The sequence below is a fragment of the Parasteatoda tepidariorum genome, chromosome 5 (assembly GCF_043381705.1).
Source record: "Parasteatoda tepidariorum isolate YZ-2023 chromosome 5, CAS_Ptep_4.0, whole genome shotgun sequence".
Taxonomy (NCBI): domain Eukaryota; kingdom Metazoa; phylum Arthropoda; class Arachnida; order Araneae; family Theridiidae; genus Parasteatoda; species Parasteatoda tepidariorum.
The window spans coordinates 75622949-75650578 of NC_092208.1; the positions used below are offsets into that span (position 1 = coordinate 75622949).

Consider the following 27630-nt stretch of genomic DNA (forward strand, 5'->3'; position numbering starts at 1 on the left):
TAATTTTCCTTTTGTTATTGTATAATTAATAATACTTGGATTAATAATAATCTATCCGATCCGAATCACTACAACAATCGACTCTACTAATGTTTTAATCGACTTCAGTCAGTAATGTTAAACTTTAATGTTTTTTTTTTTTTTCTAGAACATGATTGATCCTGAAAACCGTTTAATTACTGCTGAGATTATTTTGCTCCGATTATTCTCCGCAGGAGGTAGTGGCTTGCGTACTCGCAAAAAAATTTCACCACCACAACTCCATCACTGCCTACAAAGCTAAAAGAAACTGGAACACTGCTACAAAGATGGCACCACCATATACAAGCCGGAGAAACATGATGAGGGGCCATTCTTACTGCTTGTACAACATCCGCAGATGCACGAGAGAACCATAGCGAATTTTTCGTGAGAAAACATATTTCACCAATTACATATTCATTCCCAACTCCAAATTTGAATCCTTCACATTCTCATATATAATAAAAACTCTCTTGCAATATGCAATAAAAGCTCTCTTTGCGCCTACATTTCTGCATGTCTGAAAAACGCTACAGTGCAACTTGTTTCAAACCTTTGAATATCTTTTATAAAAAAGAAAATGGCATCAAGTTTTGACACTTGTTTACATGATGGCGGTTATTCCGCAGTGGGTTGTAAACAAATAAAATAGTATTTATTAAAATTGAATTCATGAATTAATTTGTTGCTTATTATGAGTCATGCAGCAAATTATTTCGAAACTCTATTATATTTCTTTATGAAGATAAGCGCATTGAAGTGAAATTTGTATGTTTTACTTCCTAATGTCTACATCGAAATCATCAAGTAATAAGTGGCCATCGAACTCTCTAAAATGTCTCAATGAAAGACACAGTTATAAACTCTTGATTTTATTTATATTATATAATAATTTTATAAATTCAAGTGTATTAGCAGTTACAAGTGGTAATTATTCATTCTGTTACTGGCTATATCTAATAGTATTTATAGCAGTTCCTATACATTTTTGTGGTTATTGTATTAAAATGATACCAAGTATACTTCTGTAAAAATGATACTGTTCTTTAAATATATATTTAAGCGAGATTTTTTTCATATTAATTTTCGTGAAATTTTTTGAAAACCCTGTCATTGTACAAGAGGAAAAATTCTAGCATAATTCTTAAAATATTTCCAAATTTCTGAAATTTTCATCCAATTGTAATTTTATGTATTTGTTATTATCAATCTTGGTTTGATTTCATACACACAATGTTTTAATTCTTCATGTGTTAAAACTGTGTCAATCAATCTTTATTAATTAAACAAAATACTCTAAATTTACTGAGTAGATTACTGAAACCAACTATTCAAAAATCGCTTATAATCAGGGTTGCAAGATTTTGCCGCAGTTGAAAAAACCGTCCTGGCAAAAACCTATATTTTCCAAGATGAGAGGACAAAAACACATTTTTGATACAAAATTATTCCTCAAATTGAAAAGTATACTAGAAATATATATAATTTAAACAAAATTATTATTCCATAATTAAATTAGAATGTATTTATGTATCATTTTATTAGTTTAAAACATTATTTATCGGAAAATTAGTGATTAGTCTCTTTTTTTCAGTGAAATGAGCTTATTTTAAATTAATATAACTATAATTTAAAGCATAAAATAGCTATCAACATGTGTAGTTAATTAAAATATGCAAGTATCAATGCAATTTTTTAAATTTGCACAAATTCAATACTTTATTCATCATCACAATACAATGTGTGCTGTCTCAACATAGCATAACAGAACACTAGTTTTGAAGCATTATTTTAGTCAACCTAATCCGAATTTTAGAATGTACAAATGAAAAATTCGAAAACACTCTTTCAATGATAGCACTACTAGGAGGACATGAGTGTAAATGAGACATTAATTCACAAAATTCTCTGGAAATTTCACAAGAATTTTGCACACTGTGCCACTATTTACTAGCATCAATTGTGGCTATAACTTGCTCTGAGAATAATGCTTTTTCTTGTAATACAAAATTCAAGGCATAATGTAAAATAATACATACCAAAAGTTATTATGAAGAAGTGAAAAAAATACAATTTGTAAAAAAACATTTATTTAAAGATTCGAAAATGAAAAGAGGTCAAAAACTTCCAATCTTTTTAAAATTATTTCCCTTACATTTATTATTAATATTTTAAAAATAATTTTCTCATGTAATGTATCAAAATTATTATTCCTTATGATTGATTTAAATTTGTTTCAAGTATTTTGTAATAATATTTAATCAGCAATTTAGATAATTTGGTTTATGCTGGTTTTTACCAGATTTTTGCCACTGTCCTGGCAAAAACTCCAACCCTGCTTAAAATATATTAAAATATGGCAAGATCCCATTTTTCCGTGATAAAATACTGTAAACATGTTAAAATGTTTTTGTATGAATTTTATGAGGACGAAGGAGCAATTTAGAAATGGGTCAAAACATTTAGTTATAAAGCTGGGGGTGGTAACAAGGTATATCCCCTTAGTTGGTCCTTTTCTAATAAGGCCTTTTTAGTTTTTCGCATGTCACTGCCGCTAAGTAACCTAAACTTGGGGATTGTTTTGGCGCTGGTACCATAACAAGAAAATACTACCCACATTTGAATTGTTTTTAGAGCTTTTTATTTGTATGAAGTTCGTTCTTTTTATGTAAATGTTATGTTATGGGCCATGGTAGCTCAGAGGATAGAACACTTGCCTCACAATGAGGTGACCTGAGTTTGAATCCCAGTGACGGCTGGGCATGCCAAATTTCGTACCTGGCTCTCACCAACTACAGTGCTGATGTAAAATATCCACAGTGGTTGACAGATCACAGGTTAGAGCCCCTTGCCATCAGGCTAATTGAGGGAGGTTTTTGTGGTTTTTCCTCTTCATGCAACACAAATACGGGTTAATTCCACTAAAAAGTCATCCACAAAGGAAAATTTCTCCCAATACTTCATCCAGGAATTCTATTGTCTTCTGGATTGGGTTCAAAATTACAAGGCTACGGAGTTTATCAATGATAGTCGCAACCCTAAAATTGATTCGACTGTTCAACGACGGTTATAGAAAAAAATTTGTGTCATTATTTTGTTGACTCTATAGAGTGTTAATTTGTAACATTCTCTTATTTATAATCATGACTTTTTTTTTGTTGTAGTCTTTGATGTGTCTTGCTCAACCAATAATAACTGTAGCAATATCACTGGTGATGTCATGTGTGATACAGAAAGTGGTAAATGCTCTTGTGCCGAGGGTAATGTTCGTATGAAGCAACATCATCATTGTTTACCTTGTGAGTAATCATTTTTACTTATTAGTTTACATTTCATTTTCTGAAACCATGTCTCTTTGAAAAGAAAAGTAATCATCTTCATAGTAATCATGTTGTTGTAGACATTTTCCTCTATCACCCTTTTGGTTGAATCTAAATTTATCTGAGCAAAAGATCTTTGGAAACCAAAATAGACTCCATAATTATTTTTTATTTATAATTTAAAGTTTATTCTATATTTAAATTTATTATTGAGCAGTGGTGCTATGAATGTTTCTTGATAACTATATTCTATTGAATTAAAATACCCTGAATGATGTTATATTTTTATTATAATTTTAATATTTTGCAGTAATTTTAATTTTTGAAAAAAGCCTCTATTGATACTGTATTAATCTTACATTGTTTATTATTCTTTTTGCCATAATTTATTAACTATCAAGGATTATTATTTTTCTATTTAACTAATTTTTTTTCTTCTTCTCGATTCTATCTATGTTTTATTTCTAAATACTGGCCATTTATCAAATCTCATTATCTTTCAATTTTGTAAGAGCCATTTTGGATTTATGATAAATTATTTTTATGTATTTATGATTTATTATTTTTATTATGATTTATTATTTTTATGTTAATTTATTTTTGTTTTCTCAAAACTTTTATTTTTTTAAAAACATTTGGACATAGATATATAGATTTGGAAATTTTTTTTTTACAAAAATTAGAAATGTTTATTTAATTAGAATGAGTGTAAAAGTTTACATACTTTTAGAGTCAATTGTGGCTATTTCAAATAAATAATTTTTATCTTCTATTGTTTCAAATAAATATTTTAATCTTCTATTTAATCATGAAATAAATAAGTATTTGACGCTGTTCTATCTGTTACACAATCTTATGTTTTCAAGTAAAAGGAACACTGGAACAGTAAATATTTTATGTATTATAAAAAACTAACTAAATGTTAAATTTAAATTCTAAATTTACAGCTTTATGCTATGTGTTTTAGGTCATGAGGCCACTCTTTTTAGAAATAAATTATTGGCAAAAGATACAAAAACCTTGTTACAATGCGTTATTTCTTACTTTTATTTTAACGTTATATTTATTAAAATGTGATTCAAAAATATAAAGGTTAAATCACCTAAATTTTAGATTACCCGAGTGTTCTGATCAAGATTTTTTTTAGATATTTGTCTCTAATTTTGGAATAGAATTTAGAAATTAATTTAAAAATGGATAATTAAAACAATTCCTAAAGTAAGAAATTACTTGATTAAACAATAAAAATACCATATCCATTATTTGCACAAAAAGTGTGCTATTGATTGTGATCTTTTTGTTAGTTGTTTAAAAATAATTTTTTGGAGTAATTATTTTCTAATTTAAATAATTTGTCTATTTATGTAAGCAAGCATATTGTTTTAATTAGTGTTCAAGTGATTAGTTGACTACTCTGAAACTGCCAGTAACTTTTATGTTTTTTTAAGTCGAAATTAGTGGATTATTTTTATAACAATTCATTAATTCCTTTGTTATCTCTGTTATATATGTTGAAAATTTCTAATTTCTCTTCAGCATTCACTGGAAGAAAGTTAGCTGCTTACAGGGTTGCCACTCCACAGGGAGAACGGGAAAACCTGAAAAATACAAGGAATTTAAATATCACCTAAAATAACTGGGAAAATGCAGGAAATTTTGATTTTTTCTTTACAAACTGGGAAAATACAGAGAATTTTGTTTCTTATTTTTGTCTTTTACAAAATGGTGACCACTCAAAGCGTAATCTATGGGATATTTAACCATGATATTTCAGCTATACTAAACTATTTCATTTAATATAGCATTATTAACACATTTGTACGCTTGGTAAAAATGTAACACAATTAGAAATTGTAGCATTATCAGCAAATTTAAGATTTTCATTTTCAACAGTTTTTATGACTTAACAGTTTTTTCAGCTCCAAGTCTTTTGTTTGAAGATCACAACAAAGTTATTCTCCAAGTATTCCTCATAATAACACAATTTAAGTTAACTCTTCAATCAAGATGATAAAAATTTATAAACTTATTTTAAAAATGTAAAACACATAATACAAAAAACAGTTTTACAGGAAAAATTTCAATCTGAAATTAGACTATTATTGTTTACCTTGTTTGAAAAAAAAAAAAAATGACACAGTGATTGTTATTCTGAAGTCCAAGACTTCAGTATTGTCTTTATTTCACTTTATTTATTATTTACCTTTCATATTTATCACTTTAATAGCAAAATATCTGAATTTTTTTTTTTTTTTAGTGTCCAAAATTTGCCTTCTTTAACATTATTTCTTTTCTTTTCTCTCTTTTATTTTTCTTTCTACTTTCTATATTTTTTATACTTTTATTTTCTTTCTTGGTATTTTTATCGCAATCATTAACCCGGATTTCTGGAAAAATGTGTAAGGTCAAATTGCTTTTTTAATCAGAAAAGGTGATTTTGCATTACAACCTGTTTAACACAATCACTAATTGAAATCTAAAACAAAGCTTTCAAATTTAATATGGTATTAAGGTAAATCAGTTTTTAAAATTTGATTGACCTAGCTATTTTCCTTATTTTTAATCTGAAGTGCAAGTTTGGTTAATTTGCAAGGTACCTTTTGTTTGTTTACATTCTTTCTTTCTGGACGTAATGTATATATATATATTTTTCAAAAAGTTTAGTTTGGATATTTTTTAAAGTGATTTTTGTGCAGAGATCTTATTTGGTAATTTAATTTCTCACATCGGGTGTTAGGGCATTCTAATATTTTCCTTTCTATTTTAAGCATATTTTTAAGTGTGTTTGGTTACTATTATTTTGTGTTTGATCATTTTCCTATCTTTATGTTGGAATTAAAGTTCAGAAATAAAGAAATGGTTTGATTACGGAAATTACTGAGCTAGAACAGAGCTATGAACTAATTACCAACGTTGGACTCAAGCATTAATGTCTGGTTGTTCTTCAATTCAAATTCTAAAAAGAAGTATTCTATTCTTTTTCCAAATTATTTGTATTTAGTTTTAGCATTTCTTGATTTAATTTATAATTTCTGCCACATCACAATTGTATTCATATATTAAAAATTAACTTCAATAATTATTGTAGTTACATTCAGAAGAGAAAAAATTTTTAAAATTTTTAATTGGATTTTTATCTTAACCCTAAACACTATAGTAAAGCAAAAATATAAATTCTGCTAATCAATAAATCATGGAAACTGCAACGTATAAAAAAATAAATATGAAAATAATTTCAGGAAAAAAAATTTCAACAGTAAATACGATCAATGTATAAAAAAAAATTATTTCAATTGAAACATCAATTATGAGAAAAAGAAATTTTAAAACTATAATCATAATCTATTATTTTTGTTTATTTACATGAGTGTTTTTTTTTTTAATTAATCAATAAAAGTTAAGGAAATAAATGTTTTGAGTTAAACAGAATAGTAAAAAAAAAAATTACCACAAGGGATACATGAAAAAGTTCGAATTAGTCCAAGATATTTTGAAAACCGCAACATATCATAGATAAAGTTCAATGAAATTCCATAAACACAATTCCAAAAGCAAAGATGAGAGTTGATAGGGGAAAAAAATTTGTTTCTTCCTTAAGATGAATCATAAATTAGCACAGAGAGTGAAGGAGAAATTGAAGCAGATTATTCTTTGAGTTCTGAGTAGGAGGGAGGGAATGTCGAACATCTAAGTAAACCATTCCGGGGTGCAGTAGTCCATCCATTTCCAATAAGTTTTCACAGCATTGCAAACTCTCCGCTAAGCATTCTCCTCTAGTTAGAAGTAGCTGTGAAGATAAAAATAACGAGTTCAAGATCAGCCAAAGATTTGTGTCATTAGCGCTGTAAACCCAATTTCGCTCCGTTTGTAACTAGGCTCCATTTAATATGATGCAATCAGGTGTTGTTGGGAGTTGGAAGATGTAATGACATGTTGACATGAGTTAAGAAGAATTCGACAGATAAATTTCCAACTGTCGATTTTAATGAATGATTTAAAGTTATTCCATATTTTAGTGTACCCTCTTCCGATTGATTTAATTTCAAATAAGATATTACATATCATTGATGTACCGTACCCCATTCCCTACTGTTTTATCCTGATTACTTATAACGTTGTTGCCGAGTGGAAGGATTAAAACAGGTCTTAGGCAGGGTAGGAGGGTACAAAATTTATTTATTAATTATTAGACAGAGATCAGCTATAGAAGTGGACACGAAAAGTTGTGCTTCTCGATTATAAGTTAGGGAAAATCTTGCAAAGTAAATTCGTAAAATGTTTCATTTTAGGGAATATGGGAAATCTTAGTAATTGTAATTGGTTTATTAAATAGGTCGCGCAATTCCCACAAAGAGCAAAGAGGAAAATGTCCTGCTTTTAATTAACGCATACTTGAGCCAAAAATAGATTTAAGGACAGGATGTGAATTTAAAAGTATGAGAAAGTGTTTGATTAGAATAATAAAATAAAATAAAGGTATTTACAGAAAAGGAATAACATAAAAAGATCAATTGAAGCTTTTTATGTTACATATATATATGTAAAGAAAAATTGGAGGGAAATTTCAATCTGAAAAAAAGAAAATTTTGTGATTAAATAAATATTAGACTCTGAAAATTTTTTTCAATCCTGCTTATGAATATTTCCAATAAATCATAACCATAATATATTCCCTCCAAAGTAAACTATTACAATTTAAATTAGTTAACTTTTTCAGTCAATCAATTCAAGGATTTAATTTAGTTACTTGTAATATTTAGTACAGTTCTTAGTAGACTTAAAAATAACCCCTCGTCACATGACGAGCCAACAAATAAGTGACAACAAAAATTAAATAACCAACTGGTCACTTTTTTCCCCTTTTTTTATAAAAAAGAAAAATTTTAATGATAAAAGTGCATAAATCTAGAAAGAAAATAGAATTTTCATTAAAATGTCCAATGTCTCCCTTCACAATTTTGGTTCTTCAGAATTCATCCATATGTGGTGGCAAAATTCATATGGAAAGAGAGTTCATTAACAATTTACGGTGCGGCTTTGAGGAGAACTCCAGACTGAATGTCTGCTGCTATGGTAACAAGCAAGAGCACATTTCTAATGGGGGTGAAATGGAGGAAAGGAGGTGTCGATTGGTTTACTCATGACGACCTACACTAAGATTAAGACAAAACTATTCATCCCACACCCCTATTCGAAGCGACTTTTCCTCGTAACCGTAGTACCCGCCACAATGCGAGACTGGTGTCTGGAGGAGTTCTCCTGAAAGTCGCACTATAGATATTTCACTTAAAGGTATTTTGCCTCGCCAAATATTTAATTTTTTCATTTATTTATATTGTTATTATTAGTGAAGTAACTTTTTATAGGCCATCGGTTACTTCTAAAATGTTTTTTTTTTTTTTTAAATATAATTTAATTCAAGCGAAAAAAGTTTAAAAAAGTGGCTATTGTATGACCGACCAACTCATTAGATTTGAGGAAAAAGTGGCTCATCTGACTCTACCTGCCACTGGCTAGTAAATAAAAATTTAAATTTTCTGGTAACAGTTATCAGGATAAATTTCCTAATCACATGTTAGTTTATCATGTTATAGTTGTTTTAATAGGTCTACATTTTAGTTCCTGCAAATCATCATCAATCAAAAGAATAATTTTGAAATTTGATCTTATTCATACAAAACTGAAATACGAATTTGAAGTACAGTCGACTTCAAAACTATTTCTTTGTAATTGCATGCTTCGGAGAAGGGGAGAGTTAAAATGGGAGTAAATAAAAATTTATTTTACATGTAATAAATATAATTAGGTGTTTTCTTATAAAAGGATTGTTTTTGTATTTTTATATTCAATAATTAAATTCATGGATTAGGTAAAGTTTTACATATTTTTATCGGTATTTAATATTTTCTGCACCAAAATTTGGGTTTTTAACAAGGGTCAAATTATTTAGAGAATTTAATGTCAAAATAATTCAAGAACATAATTGATTGATCACCTGTAATTCAATATATATGTTTATTTGTAAAATACTTCATATTTATAATACCTAATAACTATCCTTATTCCAAAATTTTTTGACAGTTGTCAAAAACTTATCAACCCAGTAACTGCATTGCATTGAAACTTATTTGAAGATTATTTCAATATTCAGTGTTAAAAAGAATCTTGTTAACTTCAATGTTTAGAAATATATAATGATTTTGGTTAGGAAAAAGTATGGTGTTGAAAATGATTATATTATAATTTATATAAATAAAATTTTTTTTGGCATCTTTTATCTATTTATATAAATCTTAAAAAAATGTTTAACTTTATGATCAGTATGTTAAAGTTCAGCTTTTAAGGACAGATTTCATTGATTGAACTCAAGGCAATTGAATTCCCTCAGCTAATTTGTTGTTTGTTGAATATGGTTTGAAAAAAAAAAAACTTATCAGAGAATTCATTATATTTTTATAATTATTGGTTTATTCCCTTTAAAACATATATTTAAAAAGCATAATGATTAACATTTTTAGAAATAATTATCATAAAATGTTGTTATGCATATATGTATATATATACACCGAAGAGCCATTACATTATGACCACCCTGCTAATAACATGTAGGACCACCTTTAGCTCTCAAAACTGCTAGCACCCGCCATGGCATTGATTCCACAAGGTGCTGATAGGTAGTCTGAGGTATCTGGTTCCAAGTGCTCACCAACTGATCCCGCAATTCCCTCACATTGCGAGGGGGTGGCGTGGCAGCACGAATTTGGTTTTCCAACGAGCACCACAAATGCTCCATTGGATTAAGGTCATGTGAATTTGGGGGCCAAGACATGACTTGAAAGTCACTGTAATGTTCCTCGAACCAATCCATGACGATTCGACCCTTATGACATGGTGCATTATCCTGTTGGTAAACACCATCCCCCGCAGGAAAAANATTACTATACACATATTATTCAAAATATATTAAAACATTATTTAGCGTGAACAATAAATAAAATTTGTATTCTTATAGACCAGTTTTAAAGAAAACTATCATTTTAATAAGTTATAAGTAAACTTTTGGAGTGACTATTGAATTTTATCTGAAGCATGTATTCACAGAATTAAGCCAATCCACAAACGTTAAACTCATGTTCCTCAAAATCAATATTTTTAGTTTTCGTGCGAAATATTTTCAGTTTAAATGCAGCTACAGCCCTAAAATTTCGTATGTACTTTATTTATCATAAGTTATGAGAGGCATATTTTTATTTTTATTATTTTAAAAAAATAATTTTTGAGGTTTAAAAAGAATTATTTTCCTAAACAACCTATGAGTTTGTTTAATCAAAAGAATTTGTACAAGTAGACAAGTAGTTTTAAACTTTTCAACAATCTTTTACGGCGTGGAAAACTATGTTCACTTTAAAAATAAGCTAGATGTTTACTAAAATTTTAAACTTTGATTAACTTTGAATTTTAAACTAATTATTGGTTAAATGAGATTGTAAAAATTGCGATTATAATTGTGCAGTCTTATAGATCGGCTGGAGTAAGAAATAAAGAGAATTTGCAGACTTGGTTGATTATCTCTAAAACTACTGAACCGATTTTAATGAAATTTGATATGTACATACATTATACAATACAAAATAAATAATCATACAACTGAAAATATTTAGAATTTACAGACTTTGTCGATTACATACATTGAAACAAAACAATACAAATAACTATTCAACAATTGTAATCCACACGCATGATCGTGCGTAACACTCGCTGGAGTCGGAAGGTATAAAATTGTCACAAAAATGATAAACTGCCTTACTTCAAGTATGAAATCACGCTGCAAGGCCTGTGAGAGGGGACTATACCTCCTATTAACATATTTTGGAAATTTGATATGTACATACATTATACAATACAAAATAAATAATCATACAACTATTGTAATACACCTTCAAAAAGTTTAGTTCGGATATTTTTTAAAGTGATTTTTGTGCGGAGATCTTATTTGGTAATTTAGTTTGTCACAATCGGGTGTTAGGACATTCTAATATTTTCATTTCTATTTTAAACATATTTTTAAGTGTATTTGGTTACTATTACTTTTCGATTTGTGTTTGATCATTTTCCTATCTTTATGTTGGAATTAAAGCTCAGAAATAAAGAAATAATTTGATTACGGAAATTACTGAGCTAGAACAGAGCTATGAACTAATTACCAACGTTGGACTCAAGCATTAATGTCTGGTTGTTCTTCAATTCAAATTCTAAAAAGAAGTATTTTATTCATTTACCAAATTATTTGTATTAGTTTTAACATTTCTTGATTTAATTTATAATTTCTGCCACACCGCAATTGTATTCATATATTAAAAATTAATTTCAATAATTATTGTAATTACATTCAGAAGAGAAAAAATTTTTAATTGAATTTTTATCTTAACCCTAAACACTATAGTAAAGCAAAAATATAAATTCTGCTAATCAATAAATCATAGAAACTGTAACACACAAAACAATAAATATGAAAATAATTTCTCCAAACATTTTAATGCCAATCAAAACAATCAATTCACTGAAAATAAAAATTTCAAGAAAAAGTATTTCAACAGTAAATATGATCAATGTATAAAAAATAATTTTTTCAATTGAAACATCAAGTATGAGAAGAAAAAAAATTTAAATTATAATCATAATCTATTATTTTTGTTTATTTATGTGAGTATTTTTTTTAATTAATCAATAAAAATTAAGGAAATAAATGTTTTGAGTTAAACAGAATTGTAAAAAAAAAAATTCCCACAAGGGATACATGAAAAAGTTGAAATTAGTCGAAGATATTTTGAAAACCGCAACATATCATAGATAAAGTTCGATGAAATTCCATAAACACAATCCAAAAGCAAAGATTAGAGTTGATAGGGGAAAAAAATTGTTTCTTCCTTAAGATGAATCATAAATTAACACAGAGAGTGAAGTAGAAATTGAAGCAAATTATTTCTTTGAGTTCTGAGTAGGAGGGAGGGAATGTCGAACATCTAAATAAACCATTCCGGGGTGCAGCAGTCCATCCATTTCCAATAAGTTTTCGCAGCATTGCAAATTCTTTGCTAAGCATTCTCCTTCACTTTGAAGTAGCTGTGAAGATAAAAATATTGAGTTGAAGATCAGCCAAAGATTTTTGACATTAGCTCTGCAAGCCCAATTTCACTCCGTTTGTAACTAGGCTCCATTTAATATGATGCAATCAGGTGTTGTTGGGAGTTGGAAGATGTAATTGCTATCATTGACATGAGTTAAGAATTCGACAGATAAATTTCCAACTGATGATTTTAATGAATGATTTAAAGTTATTCCATATTTTAGTGTACACTCTTCCAATTTATTTAATTTCAAATAAGATATTACATATCATTGATGTACTGTACCCCCTTCCCTACTGTTTTATTCTGACTACTTGTAACGTCATTGCCAAGTGGAAGGATTAAAACAGGTCTTTGGCAGGATAGGAGGGTACAAAATTTATTTATTAATTATTAGACAGAGATTAGCTATAGAAGTGGACACGAAAAGTTGTGCTTCTCGATTATAAGTTAGGGAAATCTTGCAAAGTAAATCCGTTAAATGATTCATTTTAGAGAATAAGGGAAATCTTAGTACACTTTCGTTTTATGCTCTCTTGATTTTATTAAGGGGCTGATTTTATTAAGAGGCGATTCAACATTTGAAAAAAAAATTGCATTTTTAAAATATATTCTAAATGCACACACTTTAAAAGCTGAAATAATGACAACATTAAAGCTTTATTCAACTAATTTAATTATTTTAATAAAGTAAAACCCTACATAAGATTAAATTTACAAAATTTTTGCAAAAAAACCGATCAATGGTTGCTTGAGTTGCACTATTTAAAATTAACTTTTCAACATCATTTGAGAGTTTATAGAAGTTTTTATAGTTTTCGATATTTCCTCCTCTTTGTTCTAAAGCTTGCCTCAAGTTTGTTGATGAGCAAATGATGAGTTTATTTCATCTTCTGAGTCTGATTCCTCCATTTATTGATTGGAAATAACTTTGCAATTTTTGATGTCAGTAACAATATCAGGATCAGATTTTTCTCCTGATGTTTGTAGGTTATCGTCAATAGCTACGTAACATGAAAAATTCTCGTCCATATCATTTTCTTCATTGCTGAGCATTTCTTCGAAACAGTTATCAGCTCCATCACCAGTGCTTAATCCACACTTTTTAAAGCAATTTGATATTCTTTGGGTTGAAACAATGTCCCATGAGTTACGAATCAAATGCATTGATTCCAAAATCGTAAGGGATTTCGATAGTTTGTTTGCAGTTAAGAGTTCCGAAGAGCTGTCAGAGTCTATGTCACTAATGATTTTTTGAACAACCATTTTTCTATAATGAAACTGTAAATTGAAGCTTCACGTTGACTACATTTAGGAAGCTTATCATAGTTTTGCAACACTTCGAATTTATCTTTAAGACTCAAATCCTTCCTTTTCGGCATGCTGATAAAATTTAGCACCAAACGAACTTAAAAATGATATGTGCTCTAACTATAATTTACTCAAATGGCCTCGCCTAAATAATATGGAACATGCGCACAGACAGTTTTTGGAAATCTATTCATGTTCTCTGTTAAGATAGATAACAAAAGAAACTTCTCTCCCTTCTATGGTTCATTCAATAAAAAGTAAGATAAGAATTCGACCCCCTGTTGAGTGAGATAGGTTTCTCCAAACTTCATTCAAGTCAAGGAATTAACATTGATAAATTGATTTCTATGAACTCGCCGCTTACCACCCACATTTTTCCTTAACTCTTACACTATGTATATCGCAGGAAAGTGCTAACCACACCTGTTTCACAGGTTTGTGAGTAACTGTTGCTTCTTCTAAAAAAATCTTTAAACTTCGAAAAAATAAAATTTTATAAATAAGAACAAAAAAAGCTGAAATATCGCACTTTTGATTTATAGGTAGTCAAAATTTTGATTTTAAAAAGCGGCGGTGTTGATTTTATTAAAGGATGTTTTTAACATGTATTAATATTGTAACGATTCGGGTCTTGCGGATTTGATTTTATAAAGCGGCTGATTTTATTAGCGACGGGCACTGTAATTGTAATTGGTTTATTAAATAGGTCGAGCGATTCCCACAAAGAGCAAAGGAGAAAATGTCCTAATTTTAATTAACGCATGCTTGAGCCAAAAATAGATTTAAGGACAGGATGTGAATTTAAAAGTGTGAGAAAGTGTTTGATTGGAATAATAAAATAAAACAAAAGTATTTACAGAAAAGGAATAACATAAAAATATCAATCGAAGCTTTTTATGTTACATATATATATAAAAAGGAAAATTGGAAGGAAATTTCAATCTAAAAGAAAGAAAATTTTGTGATTAAATAAATATTAAACTCTGAAATTTTTTTTCAATCCTGCTTATGAATATTTCCAATAAATCATAACCATAATATATTCCCTCCAAAGTAAACTATTACAATTTAAATTAGTTAACTTTTTCAGTCAATCAATTCAAGAGTTTAATTAAGTTACTTGTAATATTTAGTACAGTTCTTAGTAGACTTGAAAATAACACCTCATCACATGTCGAGCCAACAAATAAGTGGCAACGAAAATTAAATAACCAACTAGTCACTTTTTTTTTTTACTTTTTAAAAAAAAAAATTTAATGATAAAAGTGCATAAATCCAGAAAGAAAAACAGAATTTTCATTAAAATGTCCAATGTCTCCCTTCACAATTTTGGTTCTTCAGAATCCATCCAAATGAGTGGCAAAATTCATATGGAAAGAGAGTTCATTAACAATTTATATTTCGGCTTTGAGGAGAATTCCTGCAGACTGAAAGTCTGCTGCTATGGTAACAAGCGAGAGCACATTTCTAATGGAGGAAAGAAGGTGTCGATTGGTTTACTCATGACGACCTACACTAAGATTAAGACAAAACTATTCACCCCACACCCCTATTCAAAGTGACCTTTCCTCATAACCATAGTACCCGCCACGAGGCGAGACTGGTGTCTGGAGGAGTTCTCCTGAAAGCCGCACTATAGATATTTCACTTAAAGGTATTTTGCCTCGCCAAATATTTTTAAACAATCTTTTAAGTTAGTAAATTTTTTCATTTATTTATATTGTTATTATCGGTGAAGTAACTTTTTATAAGCCATCGGTTATTAAATTTTTTTAAAGACATACAATTTAATTCAAGCAAAAAAAGTGGCTGTTGTATGACCGACCAACTCATTAGATTTGTGGAAAAAGTGGCACATCTGACTCTGCCTGCCACTGACTAGTAAATAAAAATTTTAATTTTCAGGTAACAGTTATCAGGATAAATTTCCTAATCACATGTTAGTTTATCATGTTATAATTGTTTTAATAGGTCTACATTTTAGTTCATGCAACTCATCATCAATCAAAAGAATAATTTTGGTTTTATTCATATAAAACTGAAATACGAATTGGAAGTGCAGTCAGCTTCACAACTATTCCTTTGTAATTGCATGCTTCGGAGAAGGGGAGAGTAAAAATGGGAGTAAATAAAAATTGATTTTAATTATGATAAGTATAATTTGAGTGTTTTCTTATAAGAGGATTGTTTTTGTATTTTTATAATCAATAATTAAATTTATGGATTAAATTAAGTTTTACTTATTTTTATCTGTATTTAATATTTTCTACACCAAAATTCAGGTTTTTGAGAAGGGTCAAATTAAAAAGAGAATTTAATGTCAAAATAATTCAAGAACATAATTAATTGATCACCTGTAATTCAATATATATGTTTATTTGTAAAATACGTCATATTTATAATACCTAGTAATTACCTCAAAATTTCGAGTTTTTGATAGTTGTCAAAAACTTATCAACCCAGTAACTGCATCGTATTGAAACTTATTTGAAGATTATTTCAATATTTAGTGTTGCGAAGAATATATTGCTAACTTTAGTGTTTAGAAAAATGTAATAATTTTGGTTAGGAAAAAGTATGGTGTTAAAAATAATTATATTGTAATTTATATAAATTAAAATTTTTTTGACATCTTTTATCTATTTATATAAATCTTAAAAAAATGTGTAACTTTATAATCAGTATGTTAAAGTTCAACTTTTAAGGACAGATTTCATTGATTGAACTCAAAGCAATTGAATTCCCTTGGCTAATTTGTTGTTCGTTGAATATGGTTTGAAAATGTCCATTTGAAAAAAAAAATGAAACTTATCAGAGAAATCATTATATTTTTATAATTATTGGTTTATTCCCTTTAAAAAATATATTTAAAAGGCATAATGATTAACATTTTTAGAAATAATTATCATAAAATGTTGTTATGCATATATGTATATATACACCGAAGAGCCATTACATTATGACTACCCTGCTAATAACATGTAGGACCACCTTTAGCCCACAAAACTGCTAGCACCCGCCATGGCATTGATTCCACAAGATGCTGATAGGTAGTCTGAGCTATCTGGTTCCAAGTGCTCACCAACTGGTCCTGCAATTCCCTCACATTGCGAGGGGGTGGCGTGGCAGCATGAATTTGGTTTTCCAAGTAGGACCACAAATGCTCCATTGGATTAAGGTCATTTGAATTTGGGGGCCAAGACATGACTTGAAAGTCACTGGAATGTTCCTCAAACCAATCCATGACGATTCGACCTTTATGGCATGGTTCATTATCCTGTTGATAAACACCATCCACCGCAGGTAAAACTGTTGCCATGAATGAATGAACCTGGTCTGCAACTATGTTCAAGTAGCTTACAGACGTCAGGGATTGTTCTATGAGGATTATGGGTCTTAATGTGCCCCATGAAAACATTGTTCCTGGGCGAGAAACCATGAAAACCTGGGGAGCCCATTGTTATAGATGGAGGGTGGTCATTACGTAATGGCTCTTCGGTGTATAAATATATGCATATTTTTTTAATGAATTGTTTTGATTGTTTTAAATTATTTAATGTGCGGTAATTCTAAATTATTTGTCTCATTATCTAGATGTTGGCATGGGAGAATACTGCCTAGAAAATGAACAGTGCCGAAAAGCAGATCATAATGTTATCTGCAGTAAGTGGTCACAAAGGTGTCAGTGTACAGCTGGATATGATTTAGAAACATTGGAAAATAATTCTAGTATGAAGTTATGTTTGAAAAGTAAGTTGTGGTGCAAAACTAAAAAATTATTTTAATGAAACATTTATTCATAATAATTAATGATCTAATTTAAATAACCAAATTAATGGATTCCACATTTTCAATAAAATCGTGCATGTATCAAAAATGCGTGGCTGCCAACTCTACAGGATTTTGTCTGTTGCTCCCTGTCTACTGGTTTAATGAAAATTCTCCTGGTTTTTGTACATTTTTGAATATTCCCCAAAATTTAGTAAGTTTTCTGGAAAAAAATTCTATTGAATTTTTTTTCCTCCTTATTAAGTTAAACAATAAAGTAATGTTCCAGCTAATGTAAATGTCTGAAACTTTGATTTTCGAAAGTTAATCCATCCTCCAGCAAAATGAAGTATACATACTCCTTATAATTGAGGCATTTTTCTGGTCATATCTTATTTTCATGCCTTTGGATAAAGCTTGCAGCAGGCCAGAAACCCATTTTGAAGTAGGTGCATTGCAACTTTGATCAATTTAGTACACATTTAGTAAAAGTGTTTCAGCTACTGCTACAGAATCATTATAAACAACTTTAGAAAAACATTTTTAGAATTATGCATTCATTAGTGAAAAATTGGAGACATTTATTTCCAAATTATGGGTAAATTGTTGTATACATATTTATCAGATTTTATTAGTGTCCCGATTCACACTAAATACAGCAATCTTTCAATATCCAAATTTTTATTTTATGAAATTTGATACCTACATCTGATATCAAGACTGAGTGAAAATCTAATTTTTTTTTCAAAAAAGAGAGTCCTTATAAAGTACCATTGTGTGTGAGTAAATTGTACAAAATTAATTATCCTTAATTTAGGCTGTCTCAACTTTGCTACCATTTTTGTTTCCCAGATTTTGTATAGGTAATGATAGCCAAAGTTAAATTAGTGTATAAACTTAGAAGTTCGTGACCAGATTTGAATCAGGAAATTCGTTTTTTATGAATCAGAACCATTGTAGCTTAAATCAAAAATTGGAATTTACCTCCTGCTTTATATCATTTGTTTGCCTGGATCAGTTTCCTTCTTAAAAACTTCTTAAGAATTAGCAATTTCGAATGTGCGAATTTTCAGATTTGTGTTTCCAATGCAAAAAGCATGTCTGAAGAGACCTTTAAAAACGCATAGCATTATAAAACTTTGGCTCAAAAACAGGAAAATAGTTAAGTCAACCCTTGTCTTGTTGAAATGACCCTCAAAAATTTTGAAAATAAATAAATATCCTCCTCATCTAATGACTACTTACATTGTTCCTAACTCTTCATAACATAATCTTTTTTTCTAAAAAAATGGTTATGAAATGCAAAATTGCCCTCATTATTAAAACATTAGATTTAAATGAAACCACTTTATGTGTTTTACAGCAACATAAAAGTTTATGAATATTAATCTATTGCTGTAAAAATATTATTGAATTACTGTGAATTAATTGTATTATACTGTTAAAATGAAACTTTTGAATCTTAAGTTATCAAAGATATATAAAGTTTTTAATTATGATTTTGTAGCATTTTTCTAGCTTATTCTACACTTAAAAACGCTCAAATAAAAATTTGATTAAAATTATTAATTGTTGCAAAATGTTTTCTTTCTCTCTTTTTTTTTTTTTTTTTTTTTTTTTTTTTTTTTAAATTTTATGCAAATAGTCATATTCAGTTAATAGTCAGTTTTTAGTCATATATCCTTTTATATTTCAGCTCCTATGCCTGAAGTTGATCCTTACTTCGTTCACATATTCAGTGGTTTGGATCCTGTTCATATTGTCTTAGGTTGTTTGACTGGTGGCTTAGCTTTGTTAGCTTGTTTTGCTGGCATTTTTCAACTTGTAAGGTAATTTTCGATTTAATTAAATAATAATCGTTTTGAAGCTTTGAGAAATAAAGCACTTCTTAATTTTTTTAAAATCAAGTTTATTTGATGAAAATTGGTAATAAATTATTCTAGGTTTGTTTTAAGCAGATTATTGAATTCAAGAGATTTTATCAAATCGAAATTTAGTATGAACTTGGCAGGTTTGGCTGTAAAGTTTATAATAAATTAAGAATAATTTTGTAAATCTTTAGAATATTTCAATACGTAAATATTTAGATATTCCATATAATATGAATTTCACTAATGTTAAAATGTGTATTAACAGGTAATTTTGATATTTTATAATGTAAATCGTTATTACACTAAGTCATTTAATATTAAATTGAATCTTATGTGCATTGTTCATTATGAATGATATATACTAACTTAGCATGTTTTTTTTTTTTCTTGTGGGGGTGGGAGAGTGGGATTTTTTTATGTACTCAACCATTTTACTTTTTTTAAAAAAAATTATAATTAGTCATAAGATGTCTCCTCACAATAGAGGAGTACAATTGAAAGACTTAAAAGTATCTTCTTTATGGCAAAGATTGCACCATTTCCTTTAAAAAAGAAATTACTAGTTGTTTTTGAGTATTATTTCATCCACTTTCGACTCTTAAATTACATGCTCAATCGCAGACCAATGAAACCAGTGCCTTGTTTTACCTATACATTAATTTAAGTTGAAATATTTATTAATTTACATTTTCATTTATGTAAAAATGAATTAAAATAAAACAAAATTTTGAAATTTATGAAACGCGAACTTATTTTTTATATATTTGCTTCTTCTTTTTTTAGCCATTTGTTTTAATACAACATTTCTTTCACTGTTTGACTGCTGCTGACATTTTTAAACAGCCAAAATAAGACTATATATGAATTTTTTTTTATTAAAATGTTCTTTTATCATCTGGAATGCATTACCCTTTTGCTCATTTCTATTCCATTAACTATCTAGCCATTTGATTCAAAACTGGCATTTCAATGATGGTTTTTAGAGACTATTCAAAAATCAAGGTTAGGATTAGTCAACGTCATCCCATCACTGCTATTGACAATAATTTTAAATGCGAATACATTTCAGTTATCGGAATCTGGATAATTTTCTTATCTAAGAGATAGTTTTGAGGTGGAGCTTTTTTAGTGGGTCGTGAAAACTAGAGTGGGACTTCTTTTAATTTTTTTATTAAATCTTATTTAATGAAAAACATTTTCCTCCTTTCTAATTTATATTACTGTTATTTAATGAAAATAATATGTGTTTAATAGTACTTGAAATGCTTAAATAATTAATACATTTAGTAAATGTCACATCTTTTGTCGATTTTGCAGAAAAAAATGGACTCGTCCAGGCTGTAATAATGATCAGGATTCTCAATTCTCTCCTGATCTTGGTTTCAGCACCACAAGTGCTCCTTCTCAGAGTCAGCCTTATTCCGATTCCCAATTCAGTGTTACATCTCCATGTGCAGGTAAGAAAAAAATTATCTTATACTTTTTTCTGAGTTGATCCTACACTACAGTATTGTCTTTAATCTATTAATGTATTTAAAAAAAAATTTAGTTTGTACCATAGATTTACGTATAAGTATAAAACTTACTTTTATATTGCAATATCATATTTTTGTTTTAGAGAAACTATATGGAGAATAGGAAAACATATGAACCGCATGTGTTAATGCTAACAATCAATTTTTTTAATTCTTAGGTTTATATTTATTTTCATAAAATATTTTTTTAAAAATATGTCAATTGTTAAAAAAAAATTGTTGATGGTTCATATTTCTTTTTAATTAGAAATACATTTACGTGCATAATTTTCAGAATCATTTAATAACTACTTCCTAATCCCCAGAATTAGCAGGGCTAAACATTGTCCATGCAATTCATGACCCAGAGGAAGTCGGCCACCAAAAGTGGGTTTTCTAGAATGTCCCTCTTGTCCAGTCCAAGACAGTCCAGGATATGTTGGGGGGAGGCCTGCATGTTGTGTCACCTGGAGCAGTTTGGGAAGATTTTAACACTACCCTCGAAAGAAAGAGACTTAAGGTGGCGGCTGGTAAGCACCGTCTGATCCTTGCAGTTGCACCGAATGTTGAGTGCACCTCATGGACGGGTGCTCTGGTACCAGTGATGTTTGGGGGGGTACAAGCCAGGAAACATTGTCTTCTTTTTTCTTTTTTGATGCCAGTTCCATGAAGGTGAGTGAGTTTGAACTCATCAAAGTTTCTTCTATCCCCTCCCTAACCAGAGTGTCGGCGATATCATTGCCCAGAACCCCAACATGGGGAGTTATCCACTGGAGGTGGACGACTTCACACAGTCATGAGAACAGAAGCATCAAAAAATAATAATAATGATAATTCTTTTTGGATAAAATAAAATAATTTTTTAATTAAATATGAAATNTATTTAAAAATATGCTTTAGCTTTTAATGCAAATTCTTTTTTATTTTAGTTAAGTATCCATTCTGAATAGTTTACTGAGTGGGAAAAACAACTATATTGTTGTAACTGCTTGCAGGTTAATGATTTTTTTTATATATATTTTTTTAGGTGATTTTGCTTGTTTAGATGGAAATTCAACTGCACCTCCTACTCCTGGCTCTTTAGGAGATAAAGATTACATTGTTGTAAGTTATCAATTAATTATTATTTATTTGAATAGAAATTATTATTCGCAACTAGGAATGTATAAATGAATAAAATAAAAAACTTTTTTTTCTGTAATTTATGGGTAATTTAAATTATTTTTAGTATTATATTGGAATAAAAAGGACCTTCTAAAAGGGCTGTAATTTGCACTTAAAAATATACAAAAATTCAAGTACCAATTTCTCACTTAAGCTAAAAAAAAATTTAGTATGAAAAGGAATTTTATTCGTTTTCATAAAAAATACATGTTTTTAACCAGACTATAGTCTGCTCAACGTGAACTTATAGTGAAAGTAAACAAAGCGGAGTTCTATTTTGTGCGATACCGTTGTCTGCCTGGTGCTAGAATAATGGCAAATAGCGCCTATCAGTCAAGCAAAAACTTTTATTTCTTAGAGCAAAAACTCTTATTTCTTAGAGCAAAAACTTTTATTTCTTAAAAACTTTTATTCTATTTATTTTCTTTCTTATTTATGTTATTCTTACAAATTTCTTCTCAAACTTATGTCTTTTGTGTACCCTTTCTAAATTTTTCGTAACGCTGTGTACCATTAATAAAAAAATGAGTGTATTTTTTACTATAAGCAAATTGCCCAAAAGTTAAAAATCACAACTGGCTGTTGACACTACTAATTTTTAACTGTTAACTCTGCAAAAAATATCCAATAGTAAAATACGTAATCGTAAATATTCATGGCTAGCTTTGCTTTTAAATAAACTTTTTTTGAAATTTTTGTTTGTTGCAAGATATTTTGCATAAGCAGGCGTACGCCCACTAAACTGATACTGTACCCATGGGGGTACGCGTGCCACACTTTGGGAAACACTGTCTTAAAGGGTTGTTTGTTTCGCCGTGGTGTCTTTTGCTGGTGTTTTAAGTCCTCCTAAAAAACAGCAGAAGAAATCTTGCATAAGTAAAGCTGAGAAGGAAATAATATAGAACATTTATAAAACAGAAGTGAATTCAAAACCAGATGTTCCAATCATTGATGTGGCTGACCATGCTGCTTCTGTATTGGGAATTAGCTCAGCCTCTGTTTTCAGAATTATTAAAGAATATAAAAGGGATGGTATATTACATTCACCGAAGAGGACTAAATCTCGTAAAACTTTTTTGGATGACATTGACGATTTCAACAAAAATGCTGTAAGAAGAAAAGAAAAATGCTGTAAGATTTTTTATGCCGTAACGGAATTTCGACAATAAACAAAGTTCTCAAAGCTGTGAACGATGATTCTGATTTACCAAACTTTAAAAGAACGACATTTTATTTCCTGTTAAAAAAATGAGACTTCAAACATCAGAAACCTACCTAGTTTCAGTTTTACTTTTTAATTATATAATTATTCATTATTATCCATGATTAATTATGATTAATCCATCGTTAATTCAGTAATTCTTAAAATTTTGTTCTTTTTTGCGTAGTTTAATATAATTATTTTTGTTTTCGGTACAGTTGTTAATTAATTACGAAAATTCAAATGCTACTTAAAATGAACTAATTTTGATTACTTCATTCCATTTTCAAAAACCTATTGAATTCGAAGTTTACAAACTGCTTTTTTTATAGGATAAGTGGGTATATTTTTCTTAACTAAAGATTTTGTGAGACATATAAAAAAGTTTCAAGTTTCTTTTAGTGTAATTATTTTCGTAATATTTCCCTTAGAAAAATAAAGATAACAGTTTAAAAATAGAAATAAATGAAGTTCCTTCAAATATATTTTTAAATCAATCGGTGAAACATAAAACTATTTTAAATATTATTTAACTTTTAATAAAATTTTAAAAAAAATTTTAATTGTGAAAATAAAGAGTATTTTTTTAACATATTCTTTCAATTCTGTAAGATTTTTACGATGAAATTATAAAAGTTATGTTTTGCATAGATACTTATGCAAAATATATTAAAACTAATTTAATTTTAACTTTAAAAAAAAATACATTAAAGCTATTCTCAAAATAAAGTTATGTGCTTACTGAAACAATTAGAAACATATTTTCATGTAAATATTTTAATTTTGCACTTTCTTACCTAATTTTTAGGTATCAAAAACTGAATATCGTTTTCGTTTTTCTGTAAAAGCGAAAGCTCTGTCTATTCAAACGAAATCGCCCATTCAGCGATGAAACCGTTGAAGTGACAAACATTGCCGATCAAACAGCAACCCTTATGTTTACTTCCACCATCAGTTCTTGTTGAACAGACTATAGGAGAGTTATTGCATAAATTTTCTAAATTTCTTAAATGAAGTTTATTTTGGAATAGCTTAAAGCACTATTTTAATGAGTACTAATATATTGCAGAGAGCAATAATGTTTGATTAGAAACAGGTTTAGAGCAGAAACACACTAACGTACACACAAAAAAAAGTCAGCAAAGTAAAAATTTTCCATTTAATTTATACATTAAAAATTCTGTCAGATCTGCTCTACATTGCTTCCAAATAAAAAAATATTTGGCAGTAATTCTCTGAAAAAAATCAGTTTTTTTGCAAAAATGAGATATTTGTACATTGCTTTTTTTATTCTGCATTTAAAAAAAGTCGCAATTGTTAATTGCATTTCTAAAAAAATTATTTCTGTAAGTACTCCAAATATAGAAACCTGTTCCAATTGTTAGAATTATTTTCTATTTTTAAAAATACATAAAACATGTCGAGACTTGTTTACTGTATGTTACTTTATTCTTATTGCAGACCCCACCTCCAACTTACGAAGAAGCCCTCCAACAATCAGGCTTGAGAAACACTGGCTCTACAACAACAGTTTGAAAGCTAACCTAGAGATGGGATTTGGTCAGCAACTACATTTTATAAAAGTTTAGCATCTGGTTACACTGCGCCTTAGCAGCTTGCTTGTTGATTCTGAAGTGAAAACTTTGCCAAGTACAATTTTAAATGTGATTGATTGCTTTTTATGACTGCTTTTGGCTAAAAATGACTGGATTCTGTGGATGTTTGAATCTTGCTGTTGATGATATAATTTAAATAGTACATTGTTTTAGGCTATTTAGGAATTCAGTTCATTTATTTCTTACCTATTATTTTATTTAAGTTTATTCGCTGAAGCAGAATACTTTTATTAAAATAACTTTTTATTCCTTTTTTTTTAAAAGTAATAATTGTAAATTTTAGTGTAATAGCATTTTTGCTATGTTTACTTCTTAAAGTTAGTACTGAGCATAGTAGTTTGATTTTACTACTATAAGGAGTCTTAAATATCATTTTACAATTATTTGAATAGAGAGATTTTAAACTACCTATTAAAAGTTATTTTACTTTGATATTAGTATTTGTATCAGAGATTATTTTGAATGTTTTATCGTATCTATCTTCTAAAAATGTGGCAAATGCTCATGAACTGTCACTATTGACTATAACTATTTATTTCATTGCTTATTTTAATTTTTTATACATAGTAAACATTTTTTAGATTGAAATCTTTATTAATAGATATACAAACTGTTGTTTGTGATTAGTATTGTAAAAATATTTGAAAAATAAAACTTAGCAATCTGATAATAAATGGTGCAAATATACTAATTTTCTTTAGTTAAAAAAAAAAGTTGCCCTAGTGAAAATTTCCTTTTTATTGCATAACATTTAGAAACGAAAAATATATGTTGCTTCCCAATATAAATTACTTGCACGAGTAATTATGCAAAATAATTATATTTAATATTTTGAGTACCTTTTAAAAAGAACTTTTCGTTTTTCGCAATTATTGTTTGTAAAAGTATTATTTCTTTTTCCTTGGAAGAAAAACAATTTAATTTCTACTCCTTAATATTGAAAAGTGGCTCTTGCCAAGCATACACTTTTAGTAATTCTATTTATGAGTTTATTTGTCTATTTAAATGTGGTGCTTTCATACCTAGTCATTAAAGTGCATTTTATAGAGTCCATCACTTTACATTCCTTTTTGTTTATTGATTTCTTTATATCTTTTTACACATTAATATCTTTGTTTTTATACTTTTATACTTTTCTAATCATATTAAAGAAAACTGTATTTGTGTTATGTTTTAAATTTTTGAATTATATCCTAGAAACTAATCTTAAAATGAATTTTTTATAAACTTGTTTCTATTAGATAGTGCAAGAAAATATGATTTTCAAAAAAATAATAATTGTGCTCATTTATTCACACATATATACAACCATTTATAGACAGTAAAGCACTATATTTTTCAAAATTTTTTTAGCAATAACTTAATTAAGGAGTCACAGATTCACTCCATCTTGTTCTGGTGTGATGAACTTTTGACATAAAAAGTAAAAATTTCATAAGTACAGATTTCGTAAATGTATACAAATTATTGACAAAATTTCACACTAATTTGGTTCAAGGCCTAAAAATTGAAATCTGCAGTAAAATAATACTCTAAATGCTGAATTTTCTCTAATAAATTTCTAGACATTTGACTTACACTTCTGGTATTTTTTTTTTTTTTTGTATGAATGATTTCACTAACTGTTAACAATAGTATTATTAGCTCATTTTTAAAGAAAAAAAATTTTTTTGTAGTTTATGTAGTTCTGAATTCCTAATATAAATTTTTAATTCATTTGAAGTTATTTAATTTTGATACAGAAATATAACAAAATTAATTTAAACCATCATAATATAAAATATAAACAATAATATTAAAATAATTCAAAAGGCCCATATTTCAAATTATCATACTTACTCTCTACATTGATCTACTCTCTTCTGTTTGTATGCTTTGAACTTCTCATCATTTCATTTCAGAATTCTAAACATATGTATTTACATTATAACATGTAATATGCAGAGAGATAAAATAAAAAAAAATTAACAGGCTTTTAGAGTTTTGTTTGTTTCAGATTAAAAGAAGAAGAAAAATTATATTAAATTTTAATGTTTGTGCTGTAAGTATTGTTTCTATTACTTTCGGTCTTGTGTTGAATAGTTTTAAGTAAACAAATAATGTTTAATTTAGATAAGAATTGTCATTTTCCTAATGCAGTGTGTCCTATTGGACCTTGTGCTATTAAATCCTGCATTGAATCCCTAAGGATTAGTTTCTGATTAAGATGGTTTCATTTTTACAATTCTGCATATTCAGTTATATTAGTTTTGATTCCAAGTAAGGATAGAGTACACTTTGTATCAACTTTGAATAAAGCTAAACAACATGAATGAAGCACAAAAACAGACTATTTTAATTCCATTAACAAGAGCCTTCCTCGGTGTTAAGACATTAAGTATTAGATCCTGAGGCAGGTTCTTTTCCTTTCATGTTCACTAAGAAATGTTCTCGCTGTGTTATGTTAAAGTTTATCCATTTTTGTGCCATTTCTTCTAAATTCATATTGTTTAGCGTTATGTGTGATTACCTAGATCTTTTATTAAAAATTTTTTAAATATTCTATCTGTTTCATGTTTGGTTTCTTTGGAAGTTTGTTCCTAAGAAAACTCTCATATGTGACCATAATTAAGGCCTCAATACTCTTTTATATTTGTGTTGTGTGTATTGTTCAAATTGGGTTTTTAAAATGTATAAATTTTGTAAACAATTTTTATTGGTTGAAGCCTTGCAACGT

At 28.4% G+C, this 27630-nt stretch overlaps 1 protein-coding gene across 1 annotated transcript; it reads left to right on the forward strand.

The window, feature by feature from the left end:
* Positions 1-619: 619 nt before the first annotated feature.
* Positions 620-25679, forward strand: LOC107450293 (uncharacterized). Its single transcript, XM_043047536.2, has 7 exons — positions 620-948; positions 3186-3320; positions 17375-17530; positions 19245-19377; positions 20737-20876; positions 21961-22037; positions 24760-25679. Exons 1-7 carry the CDS (start codon positions 792-794, stop codon positions 24832-24834), a joined length of 873 nt encoding a protein of 290 aa, XP_042903470.1. The 5' UTR covers positions 620-791; the 3' UTR covers positions 24835-25679.
* Positions 25680-27630: the final 1951 nt, after the last annotated feature.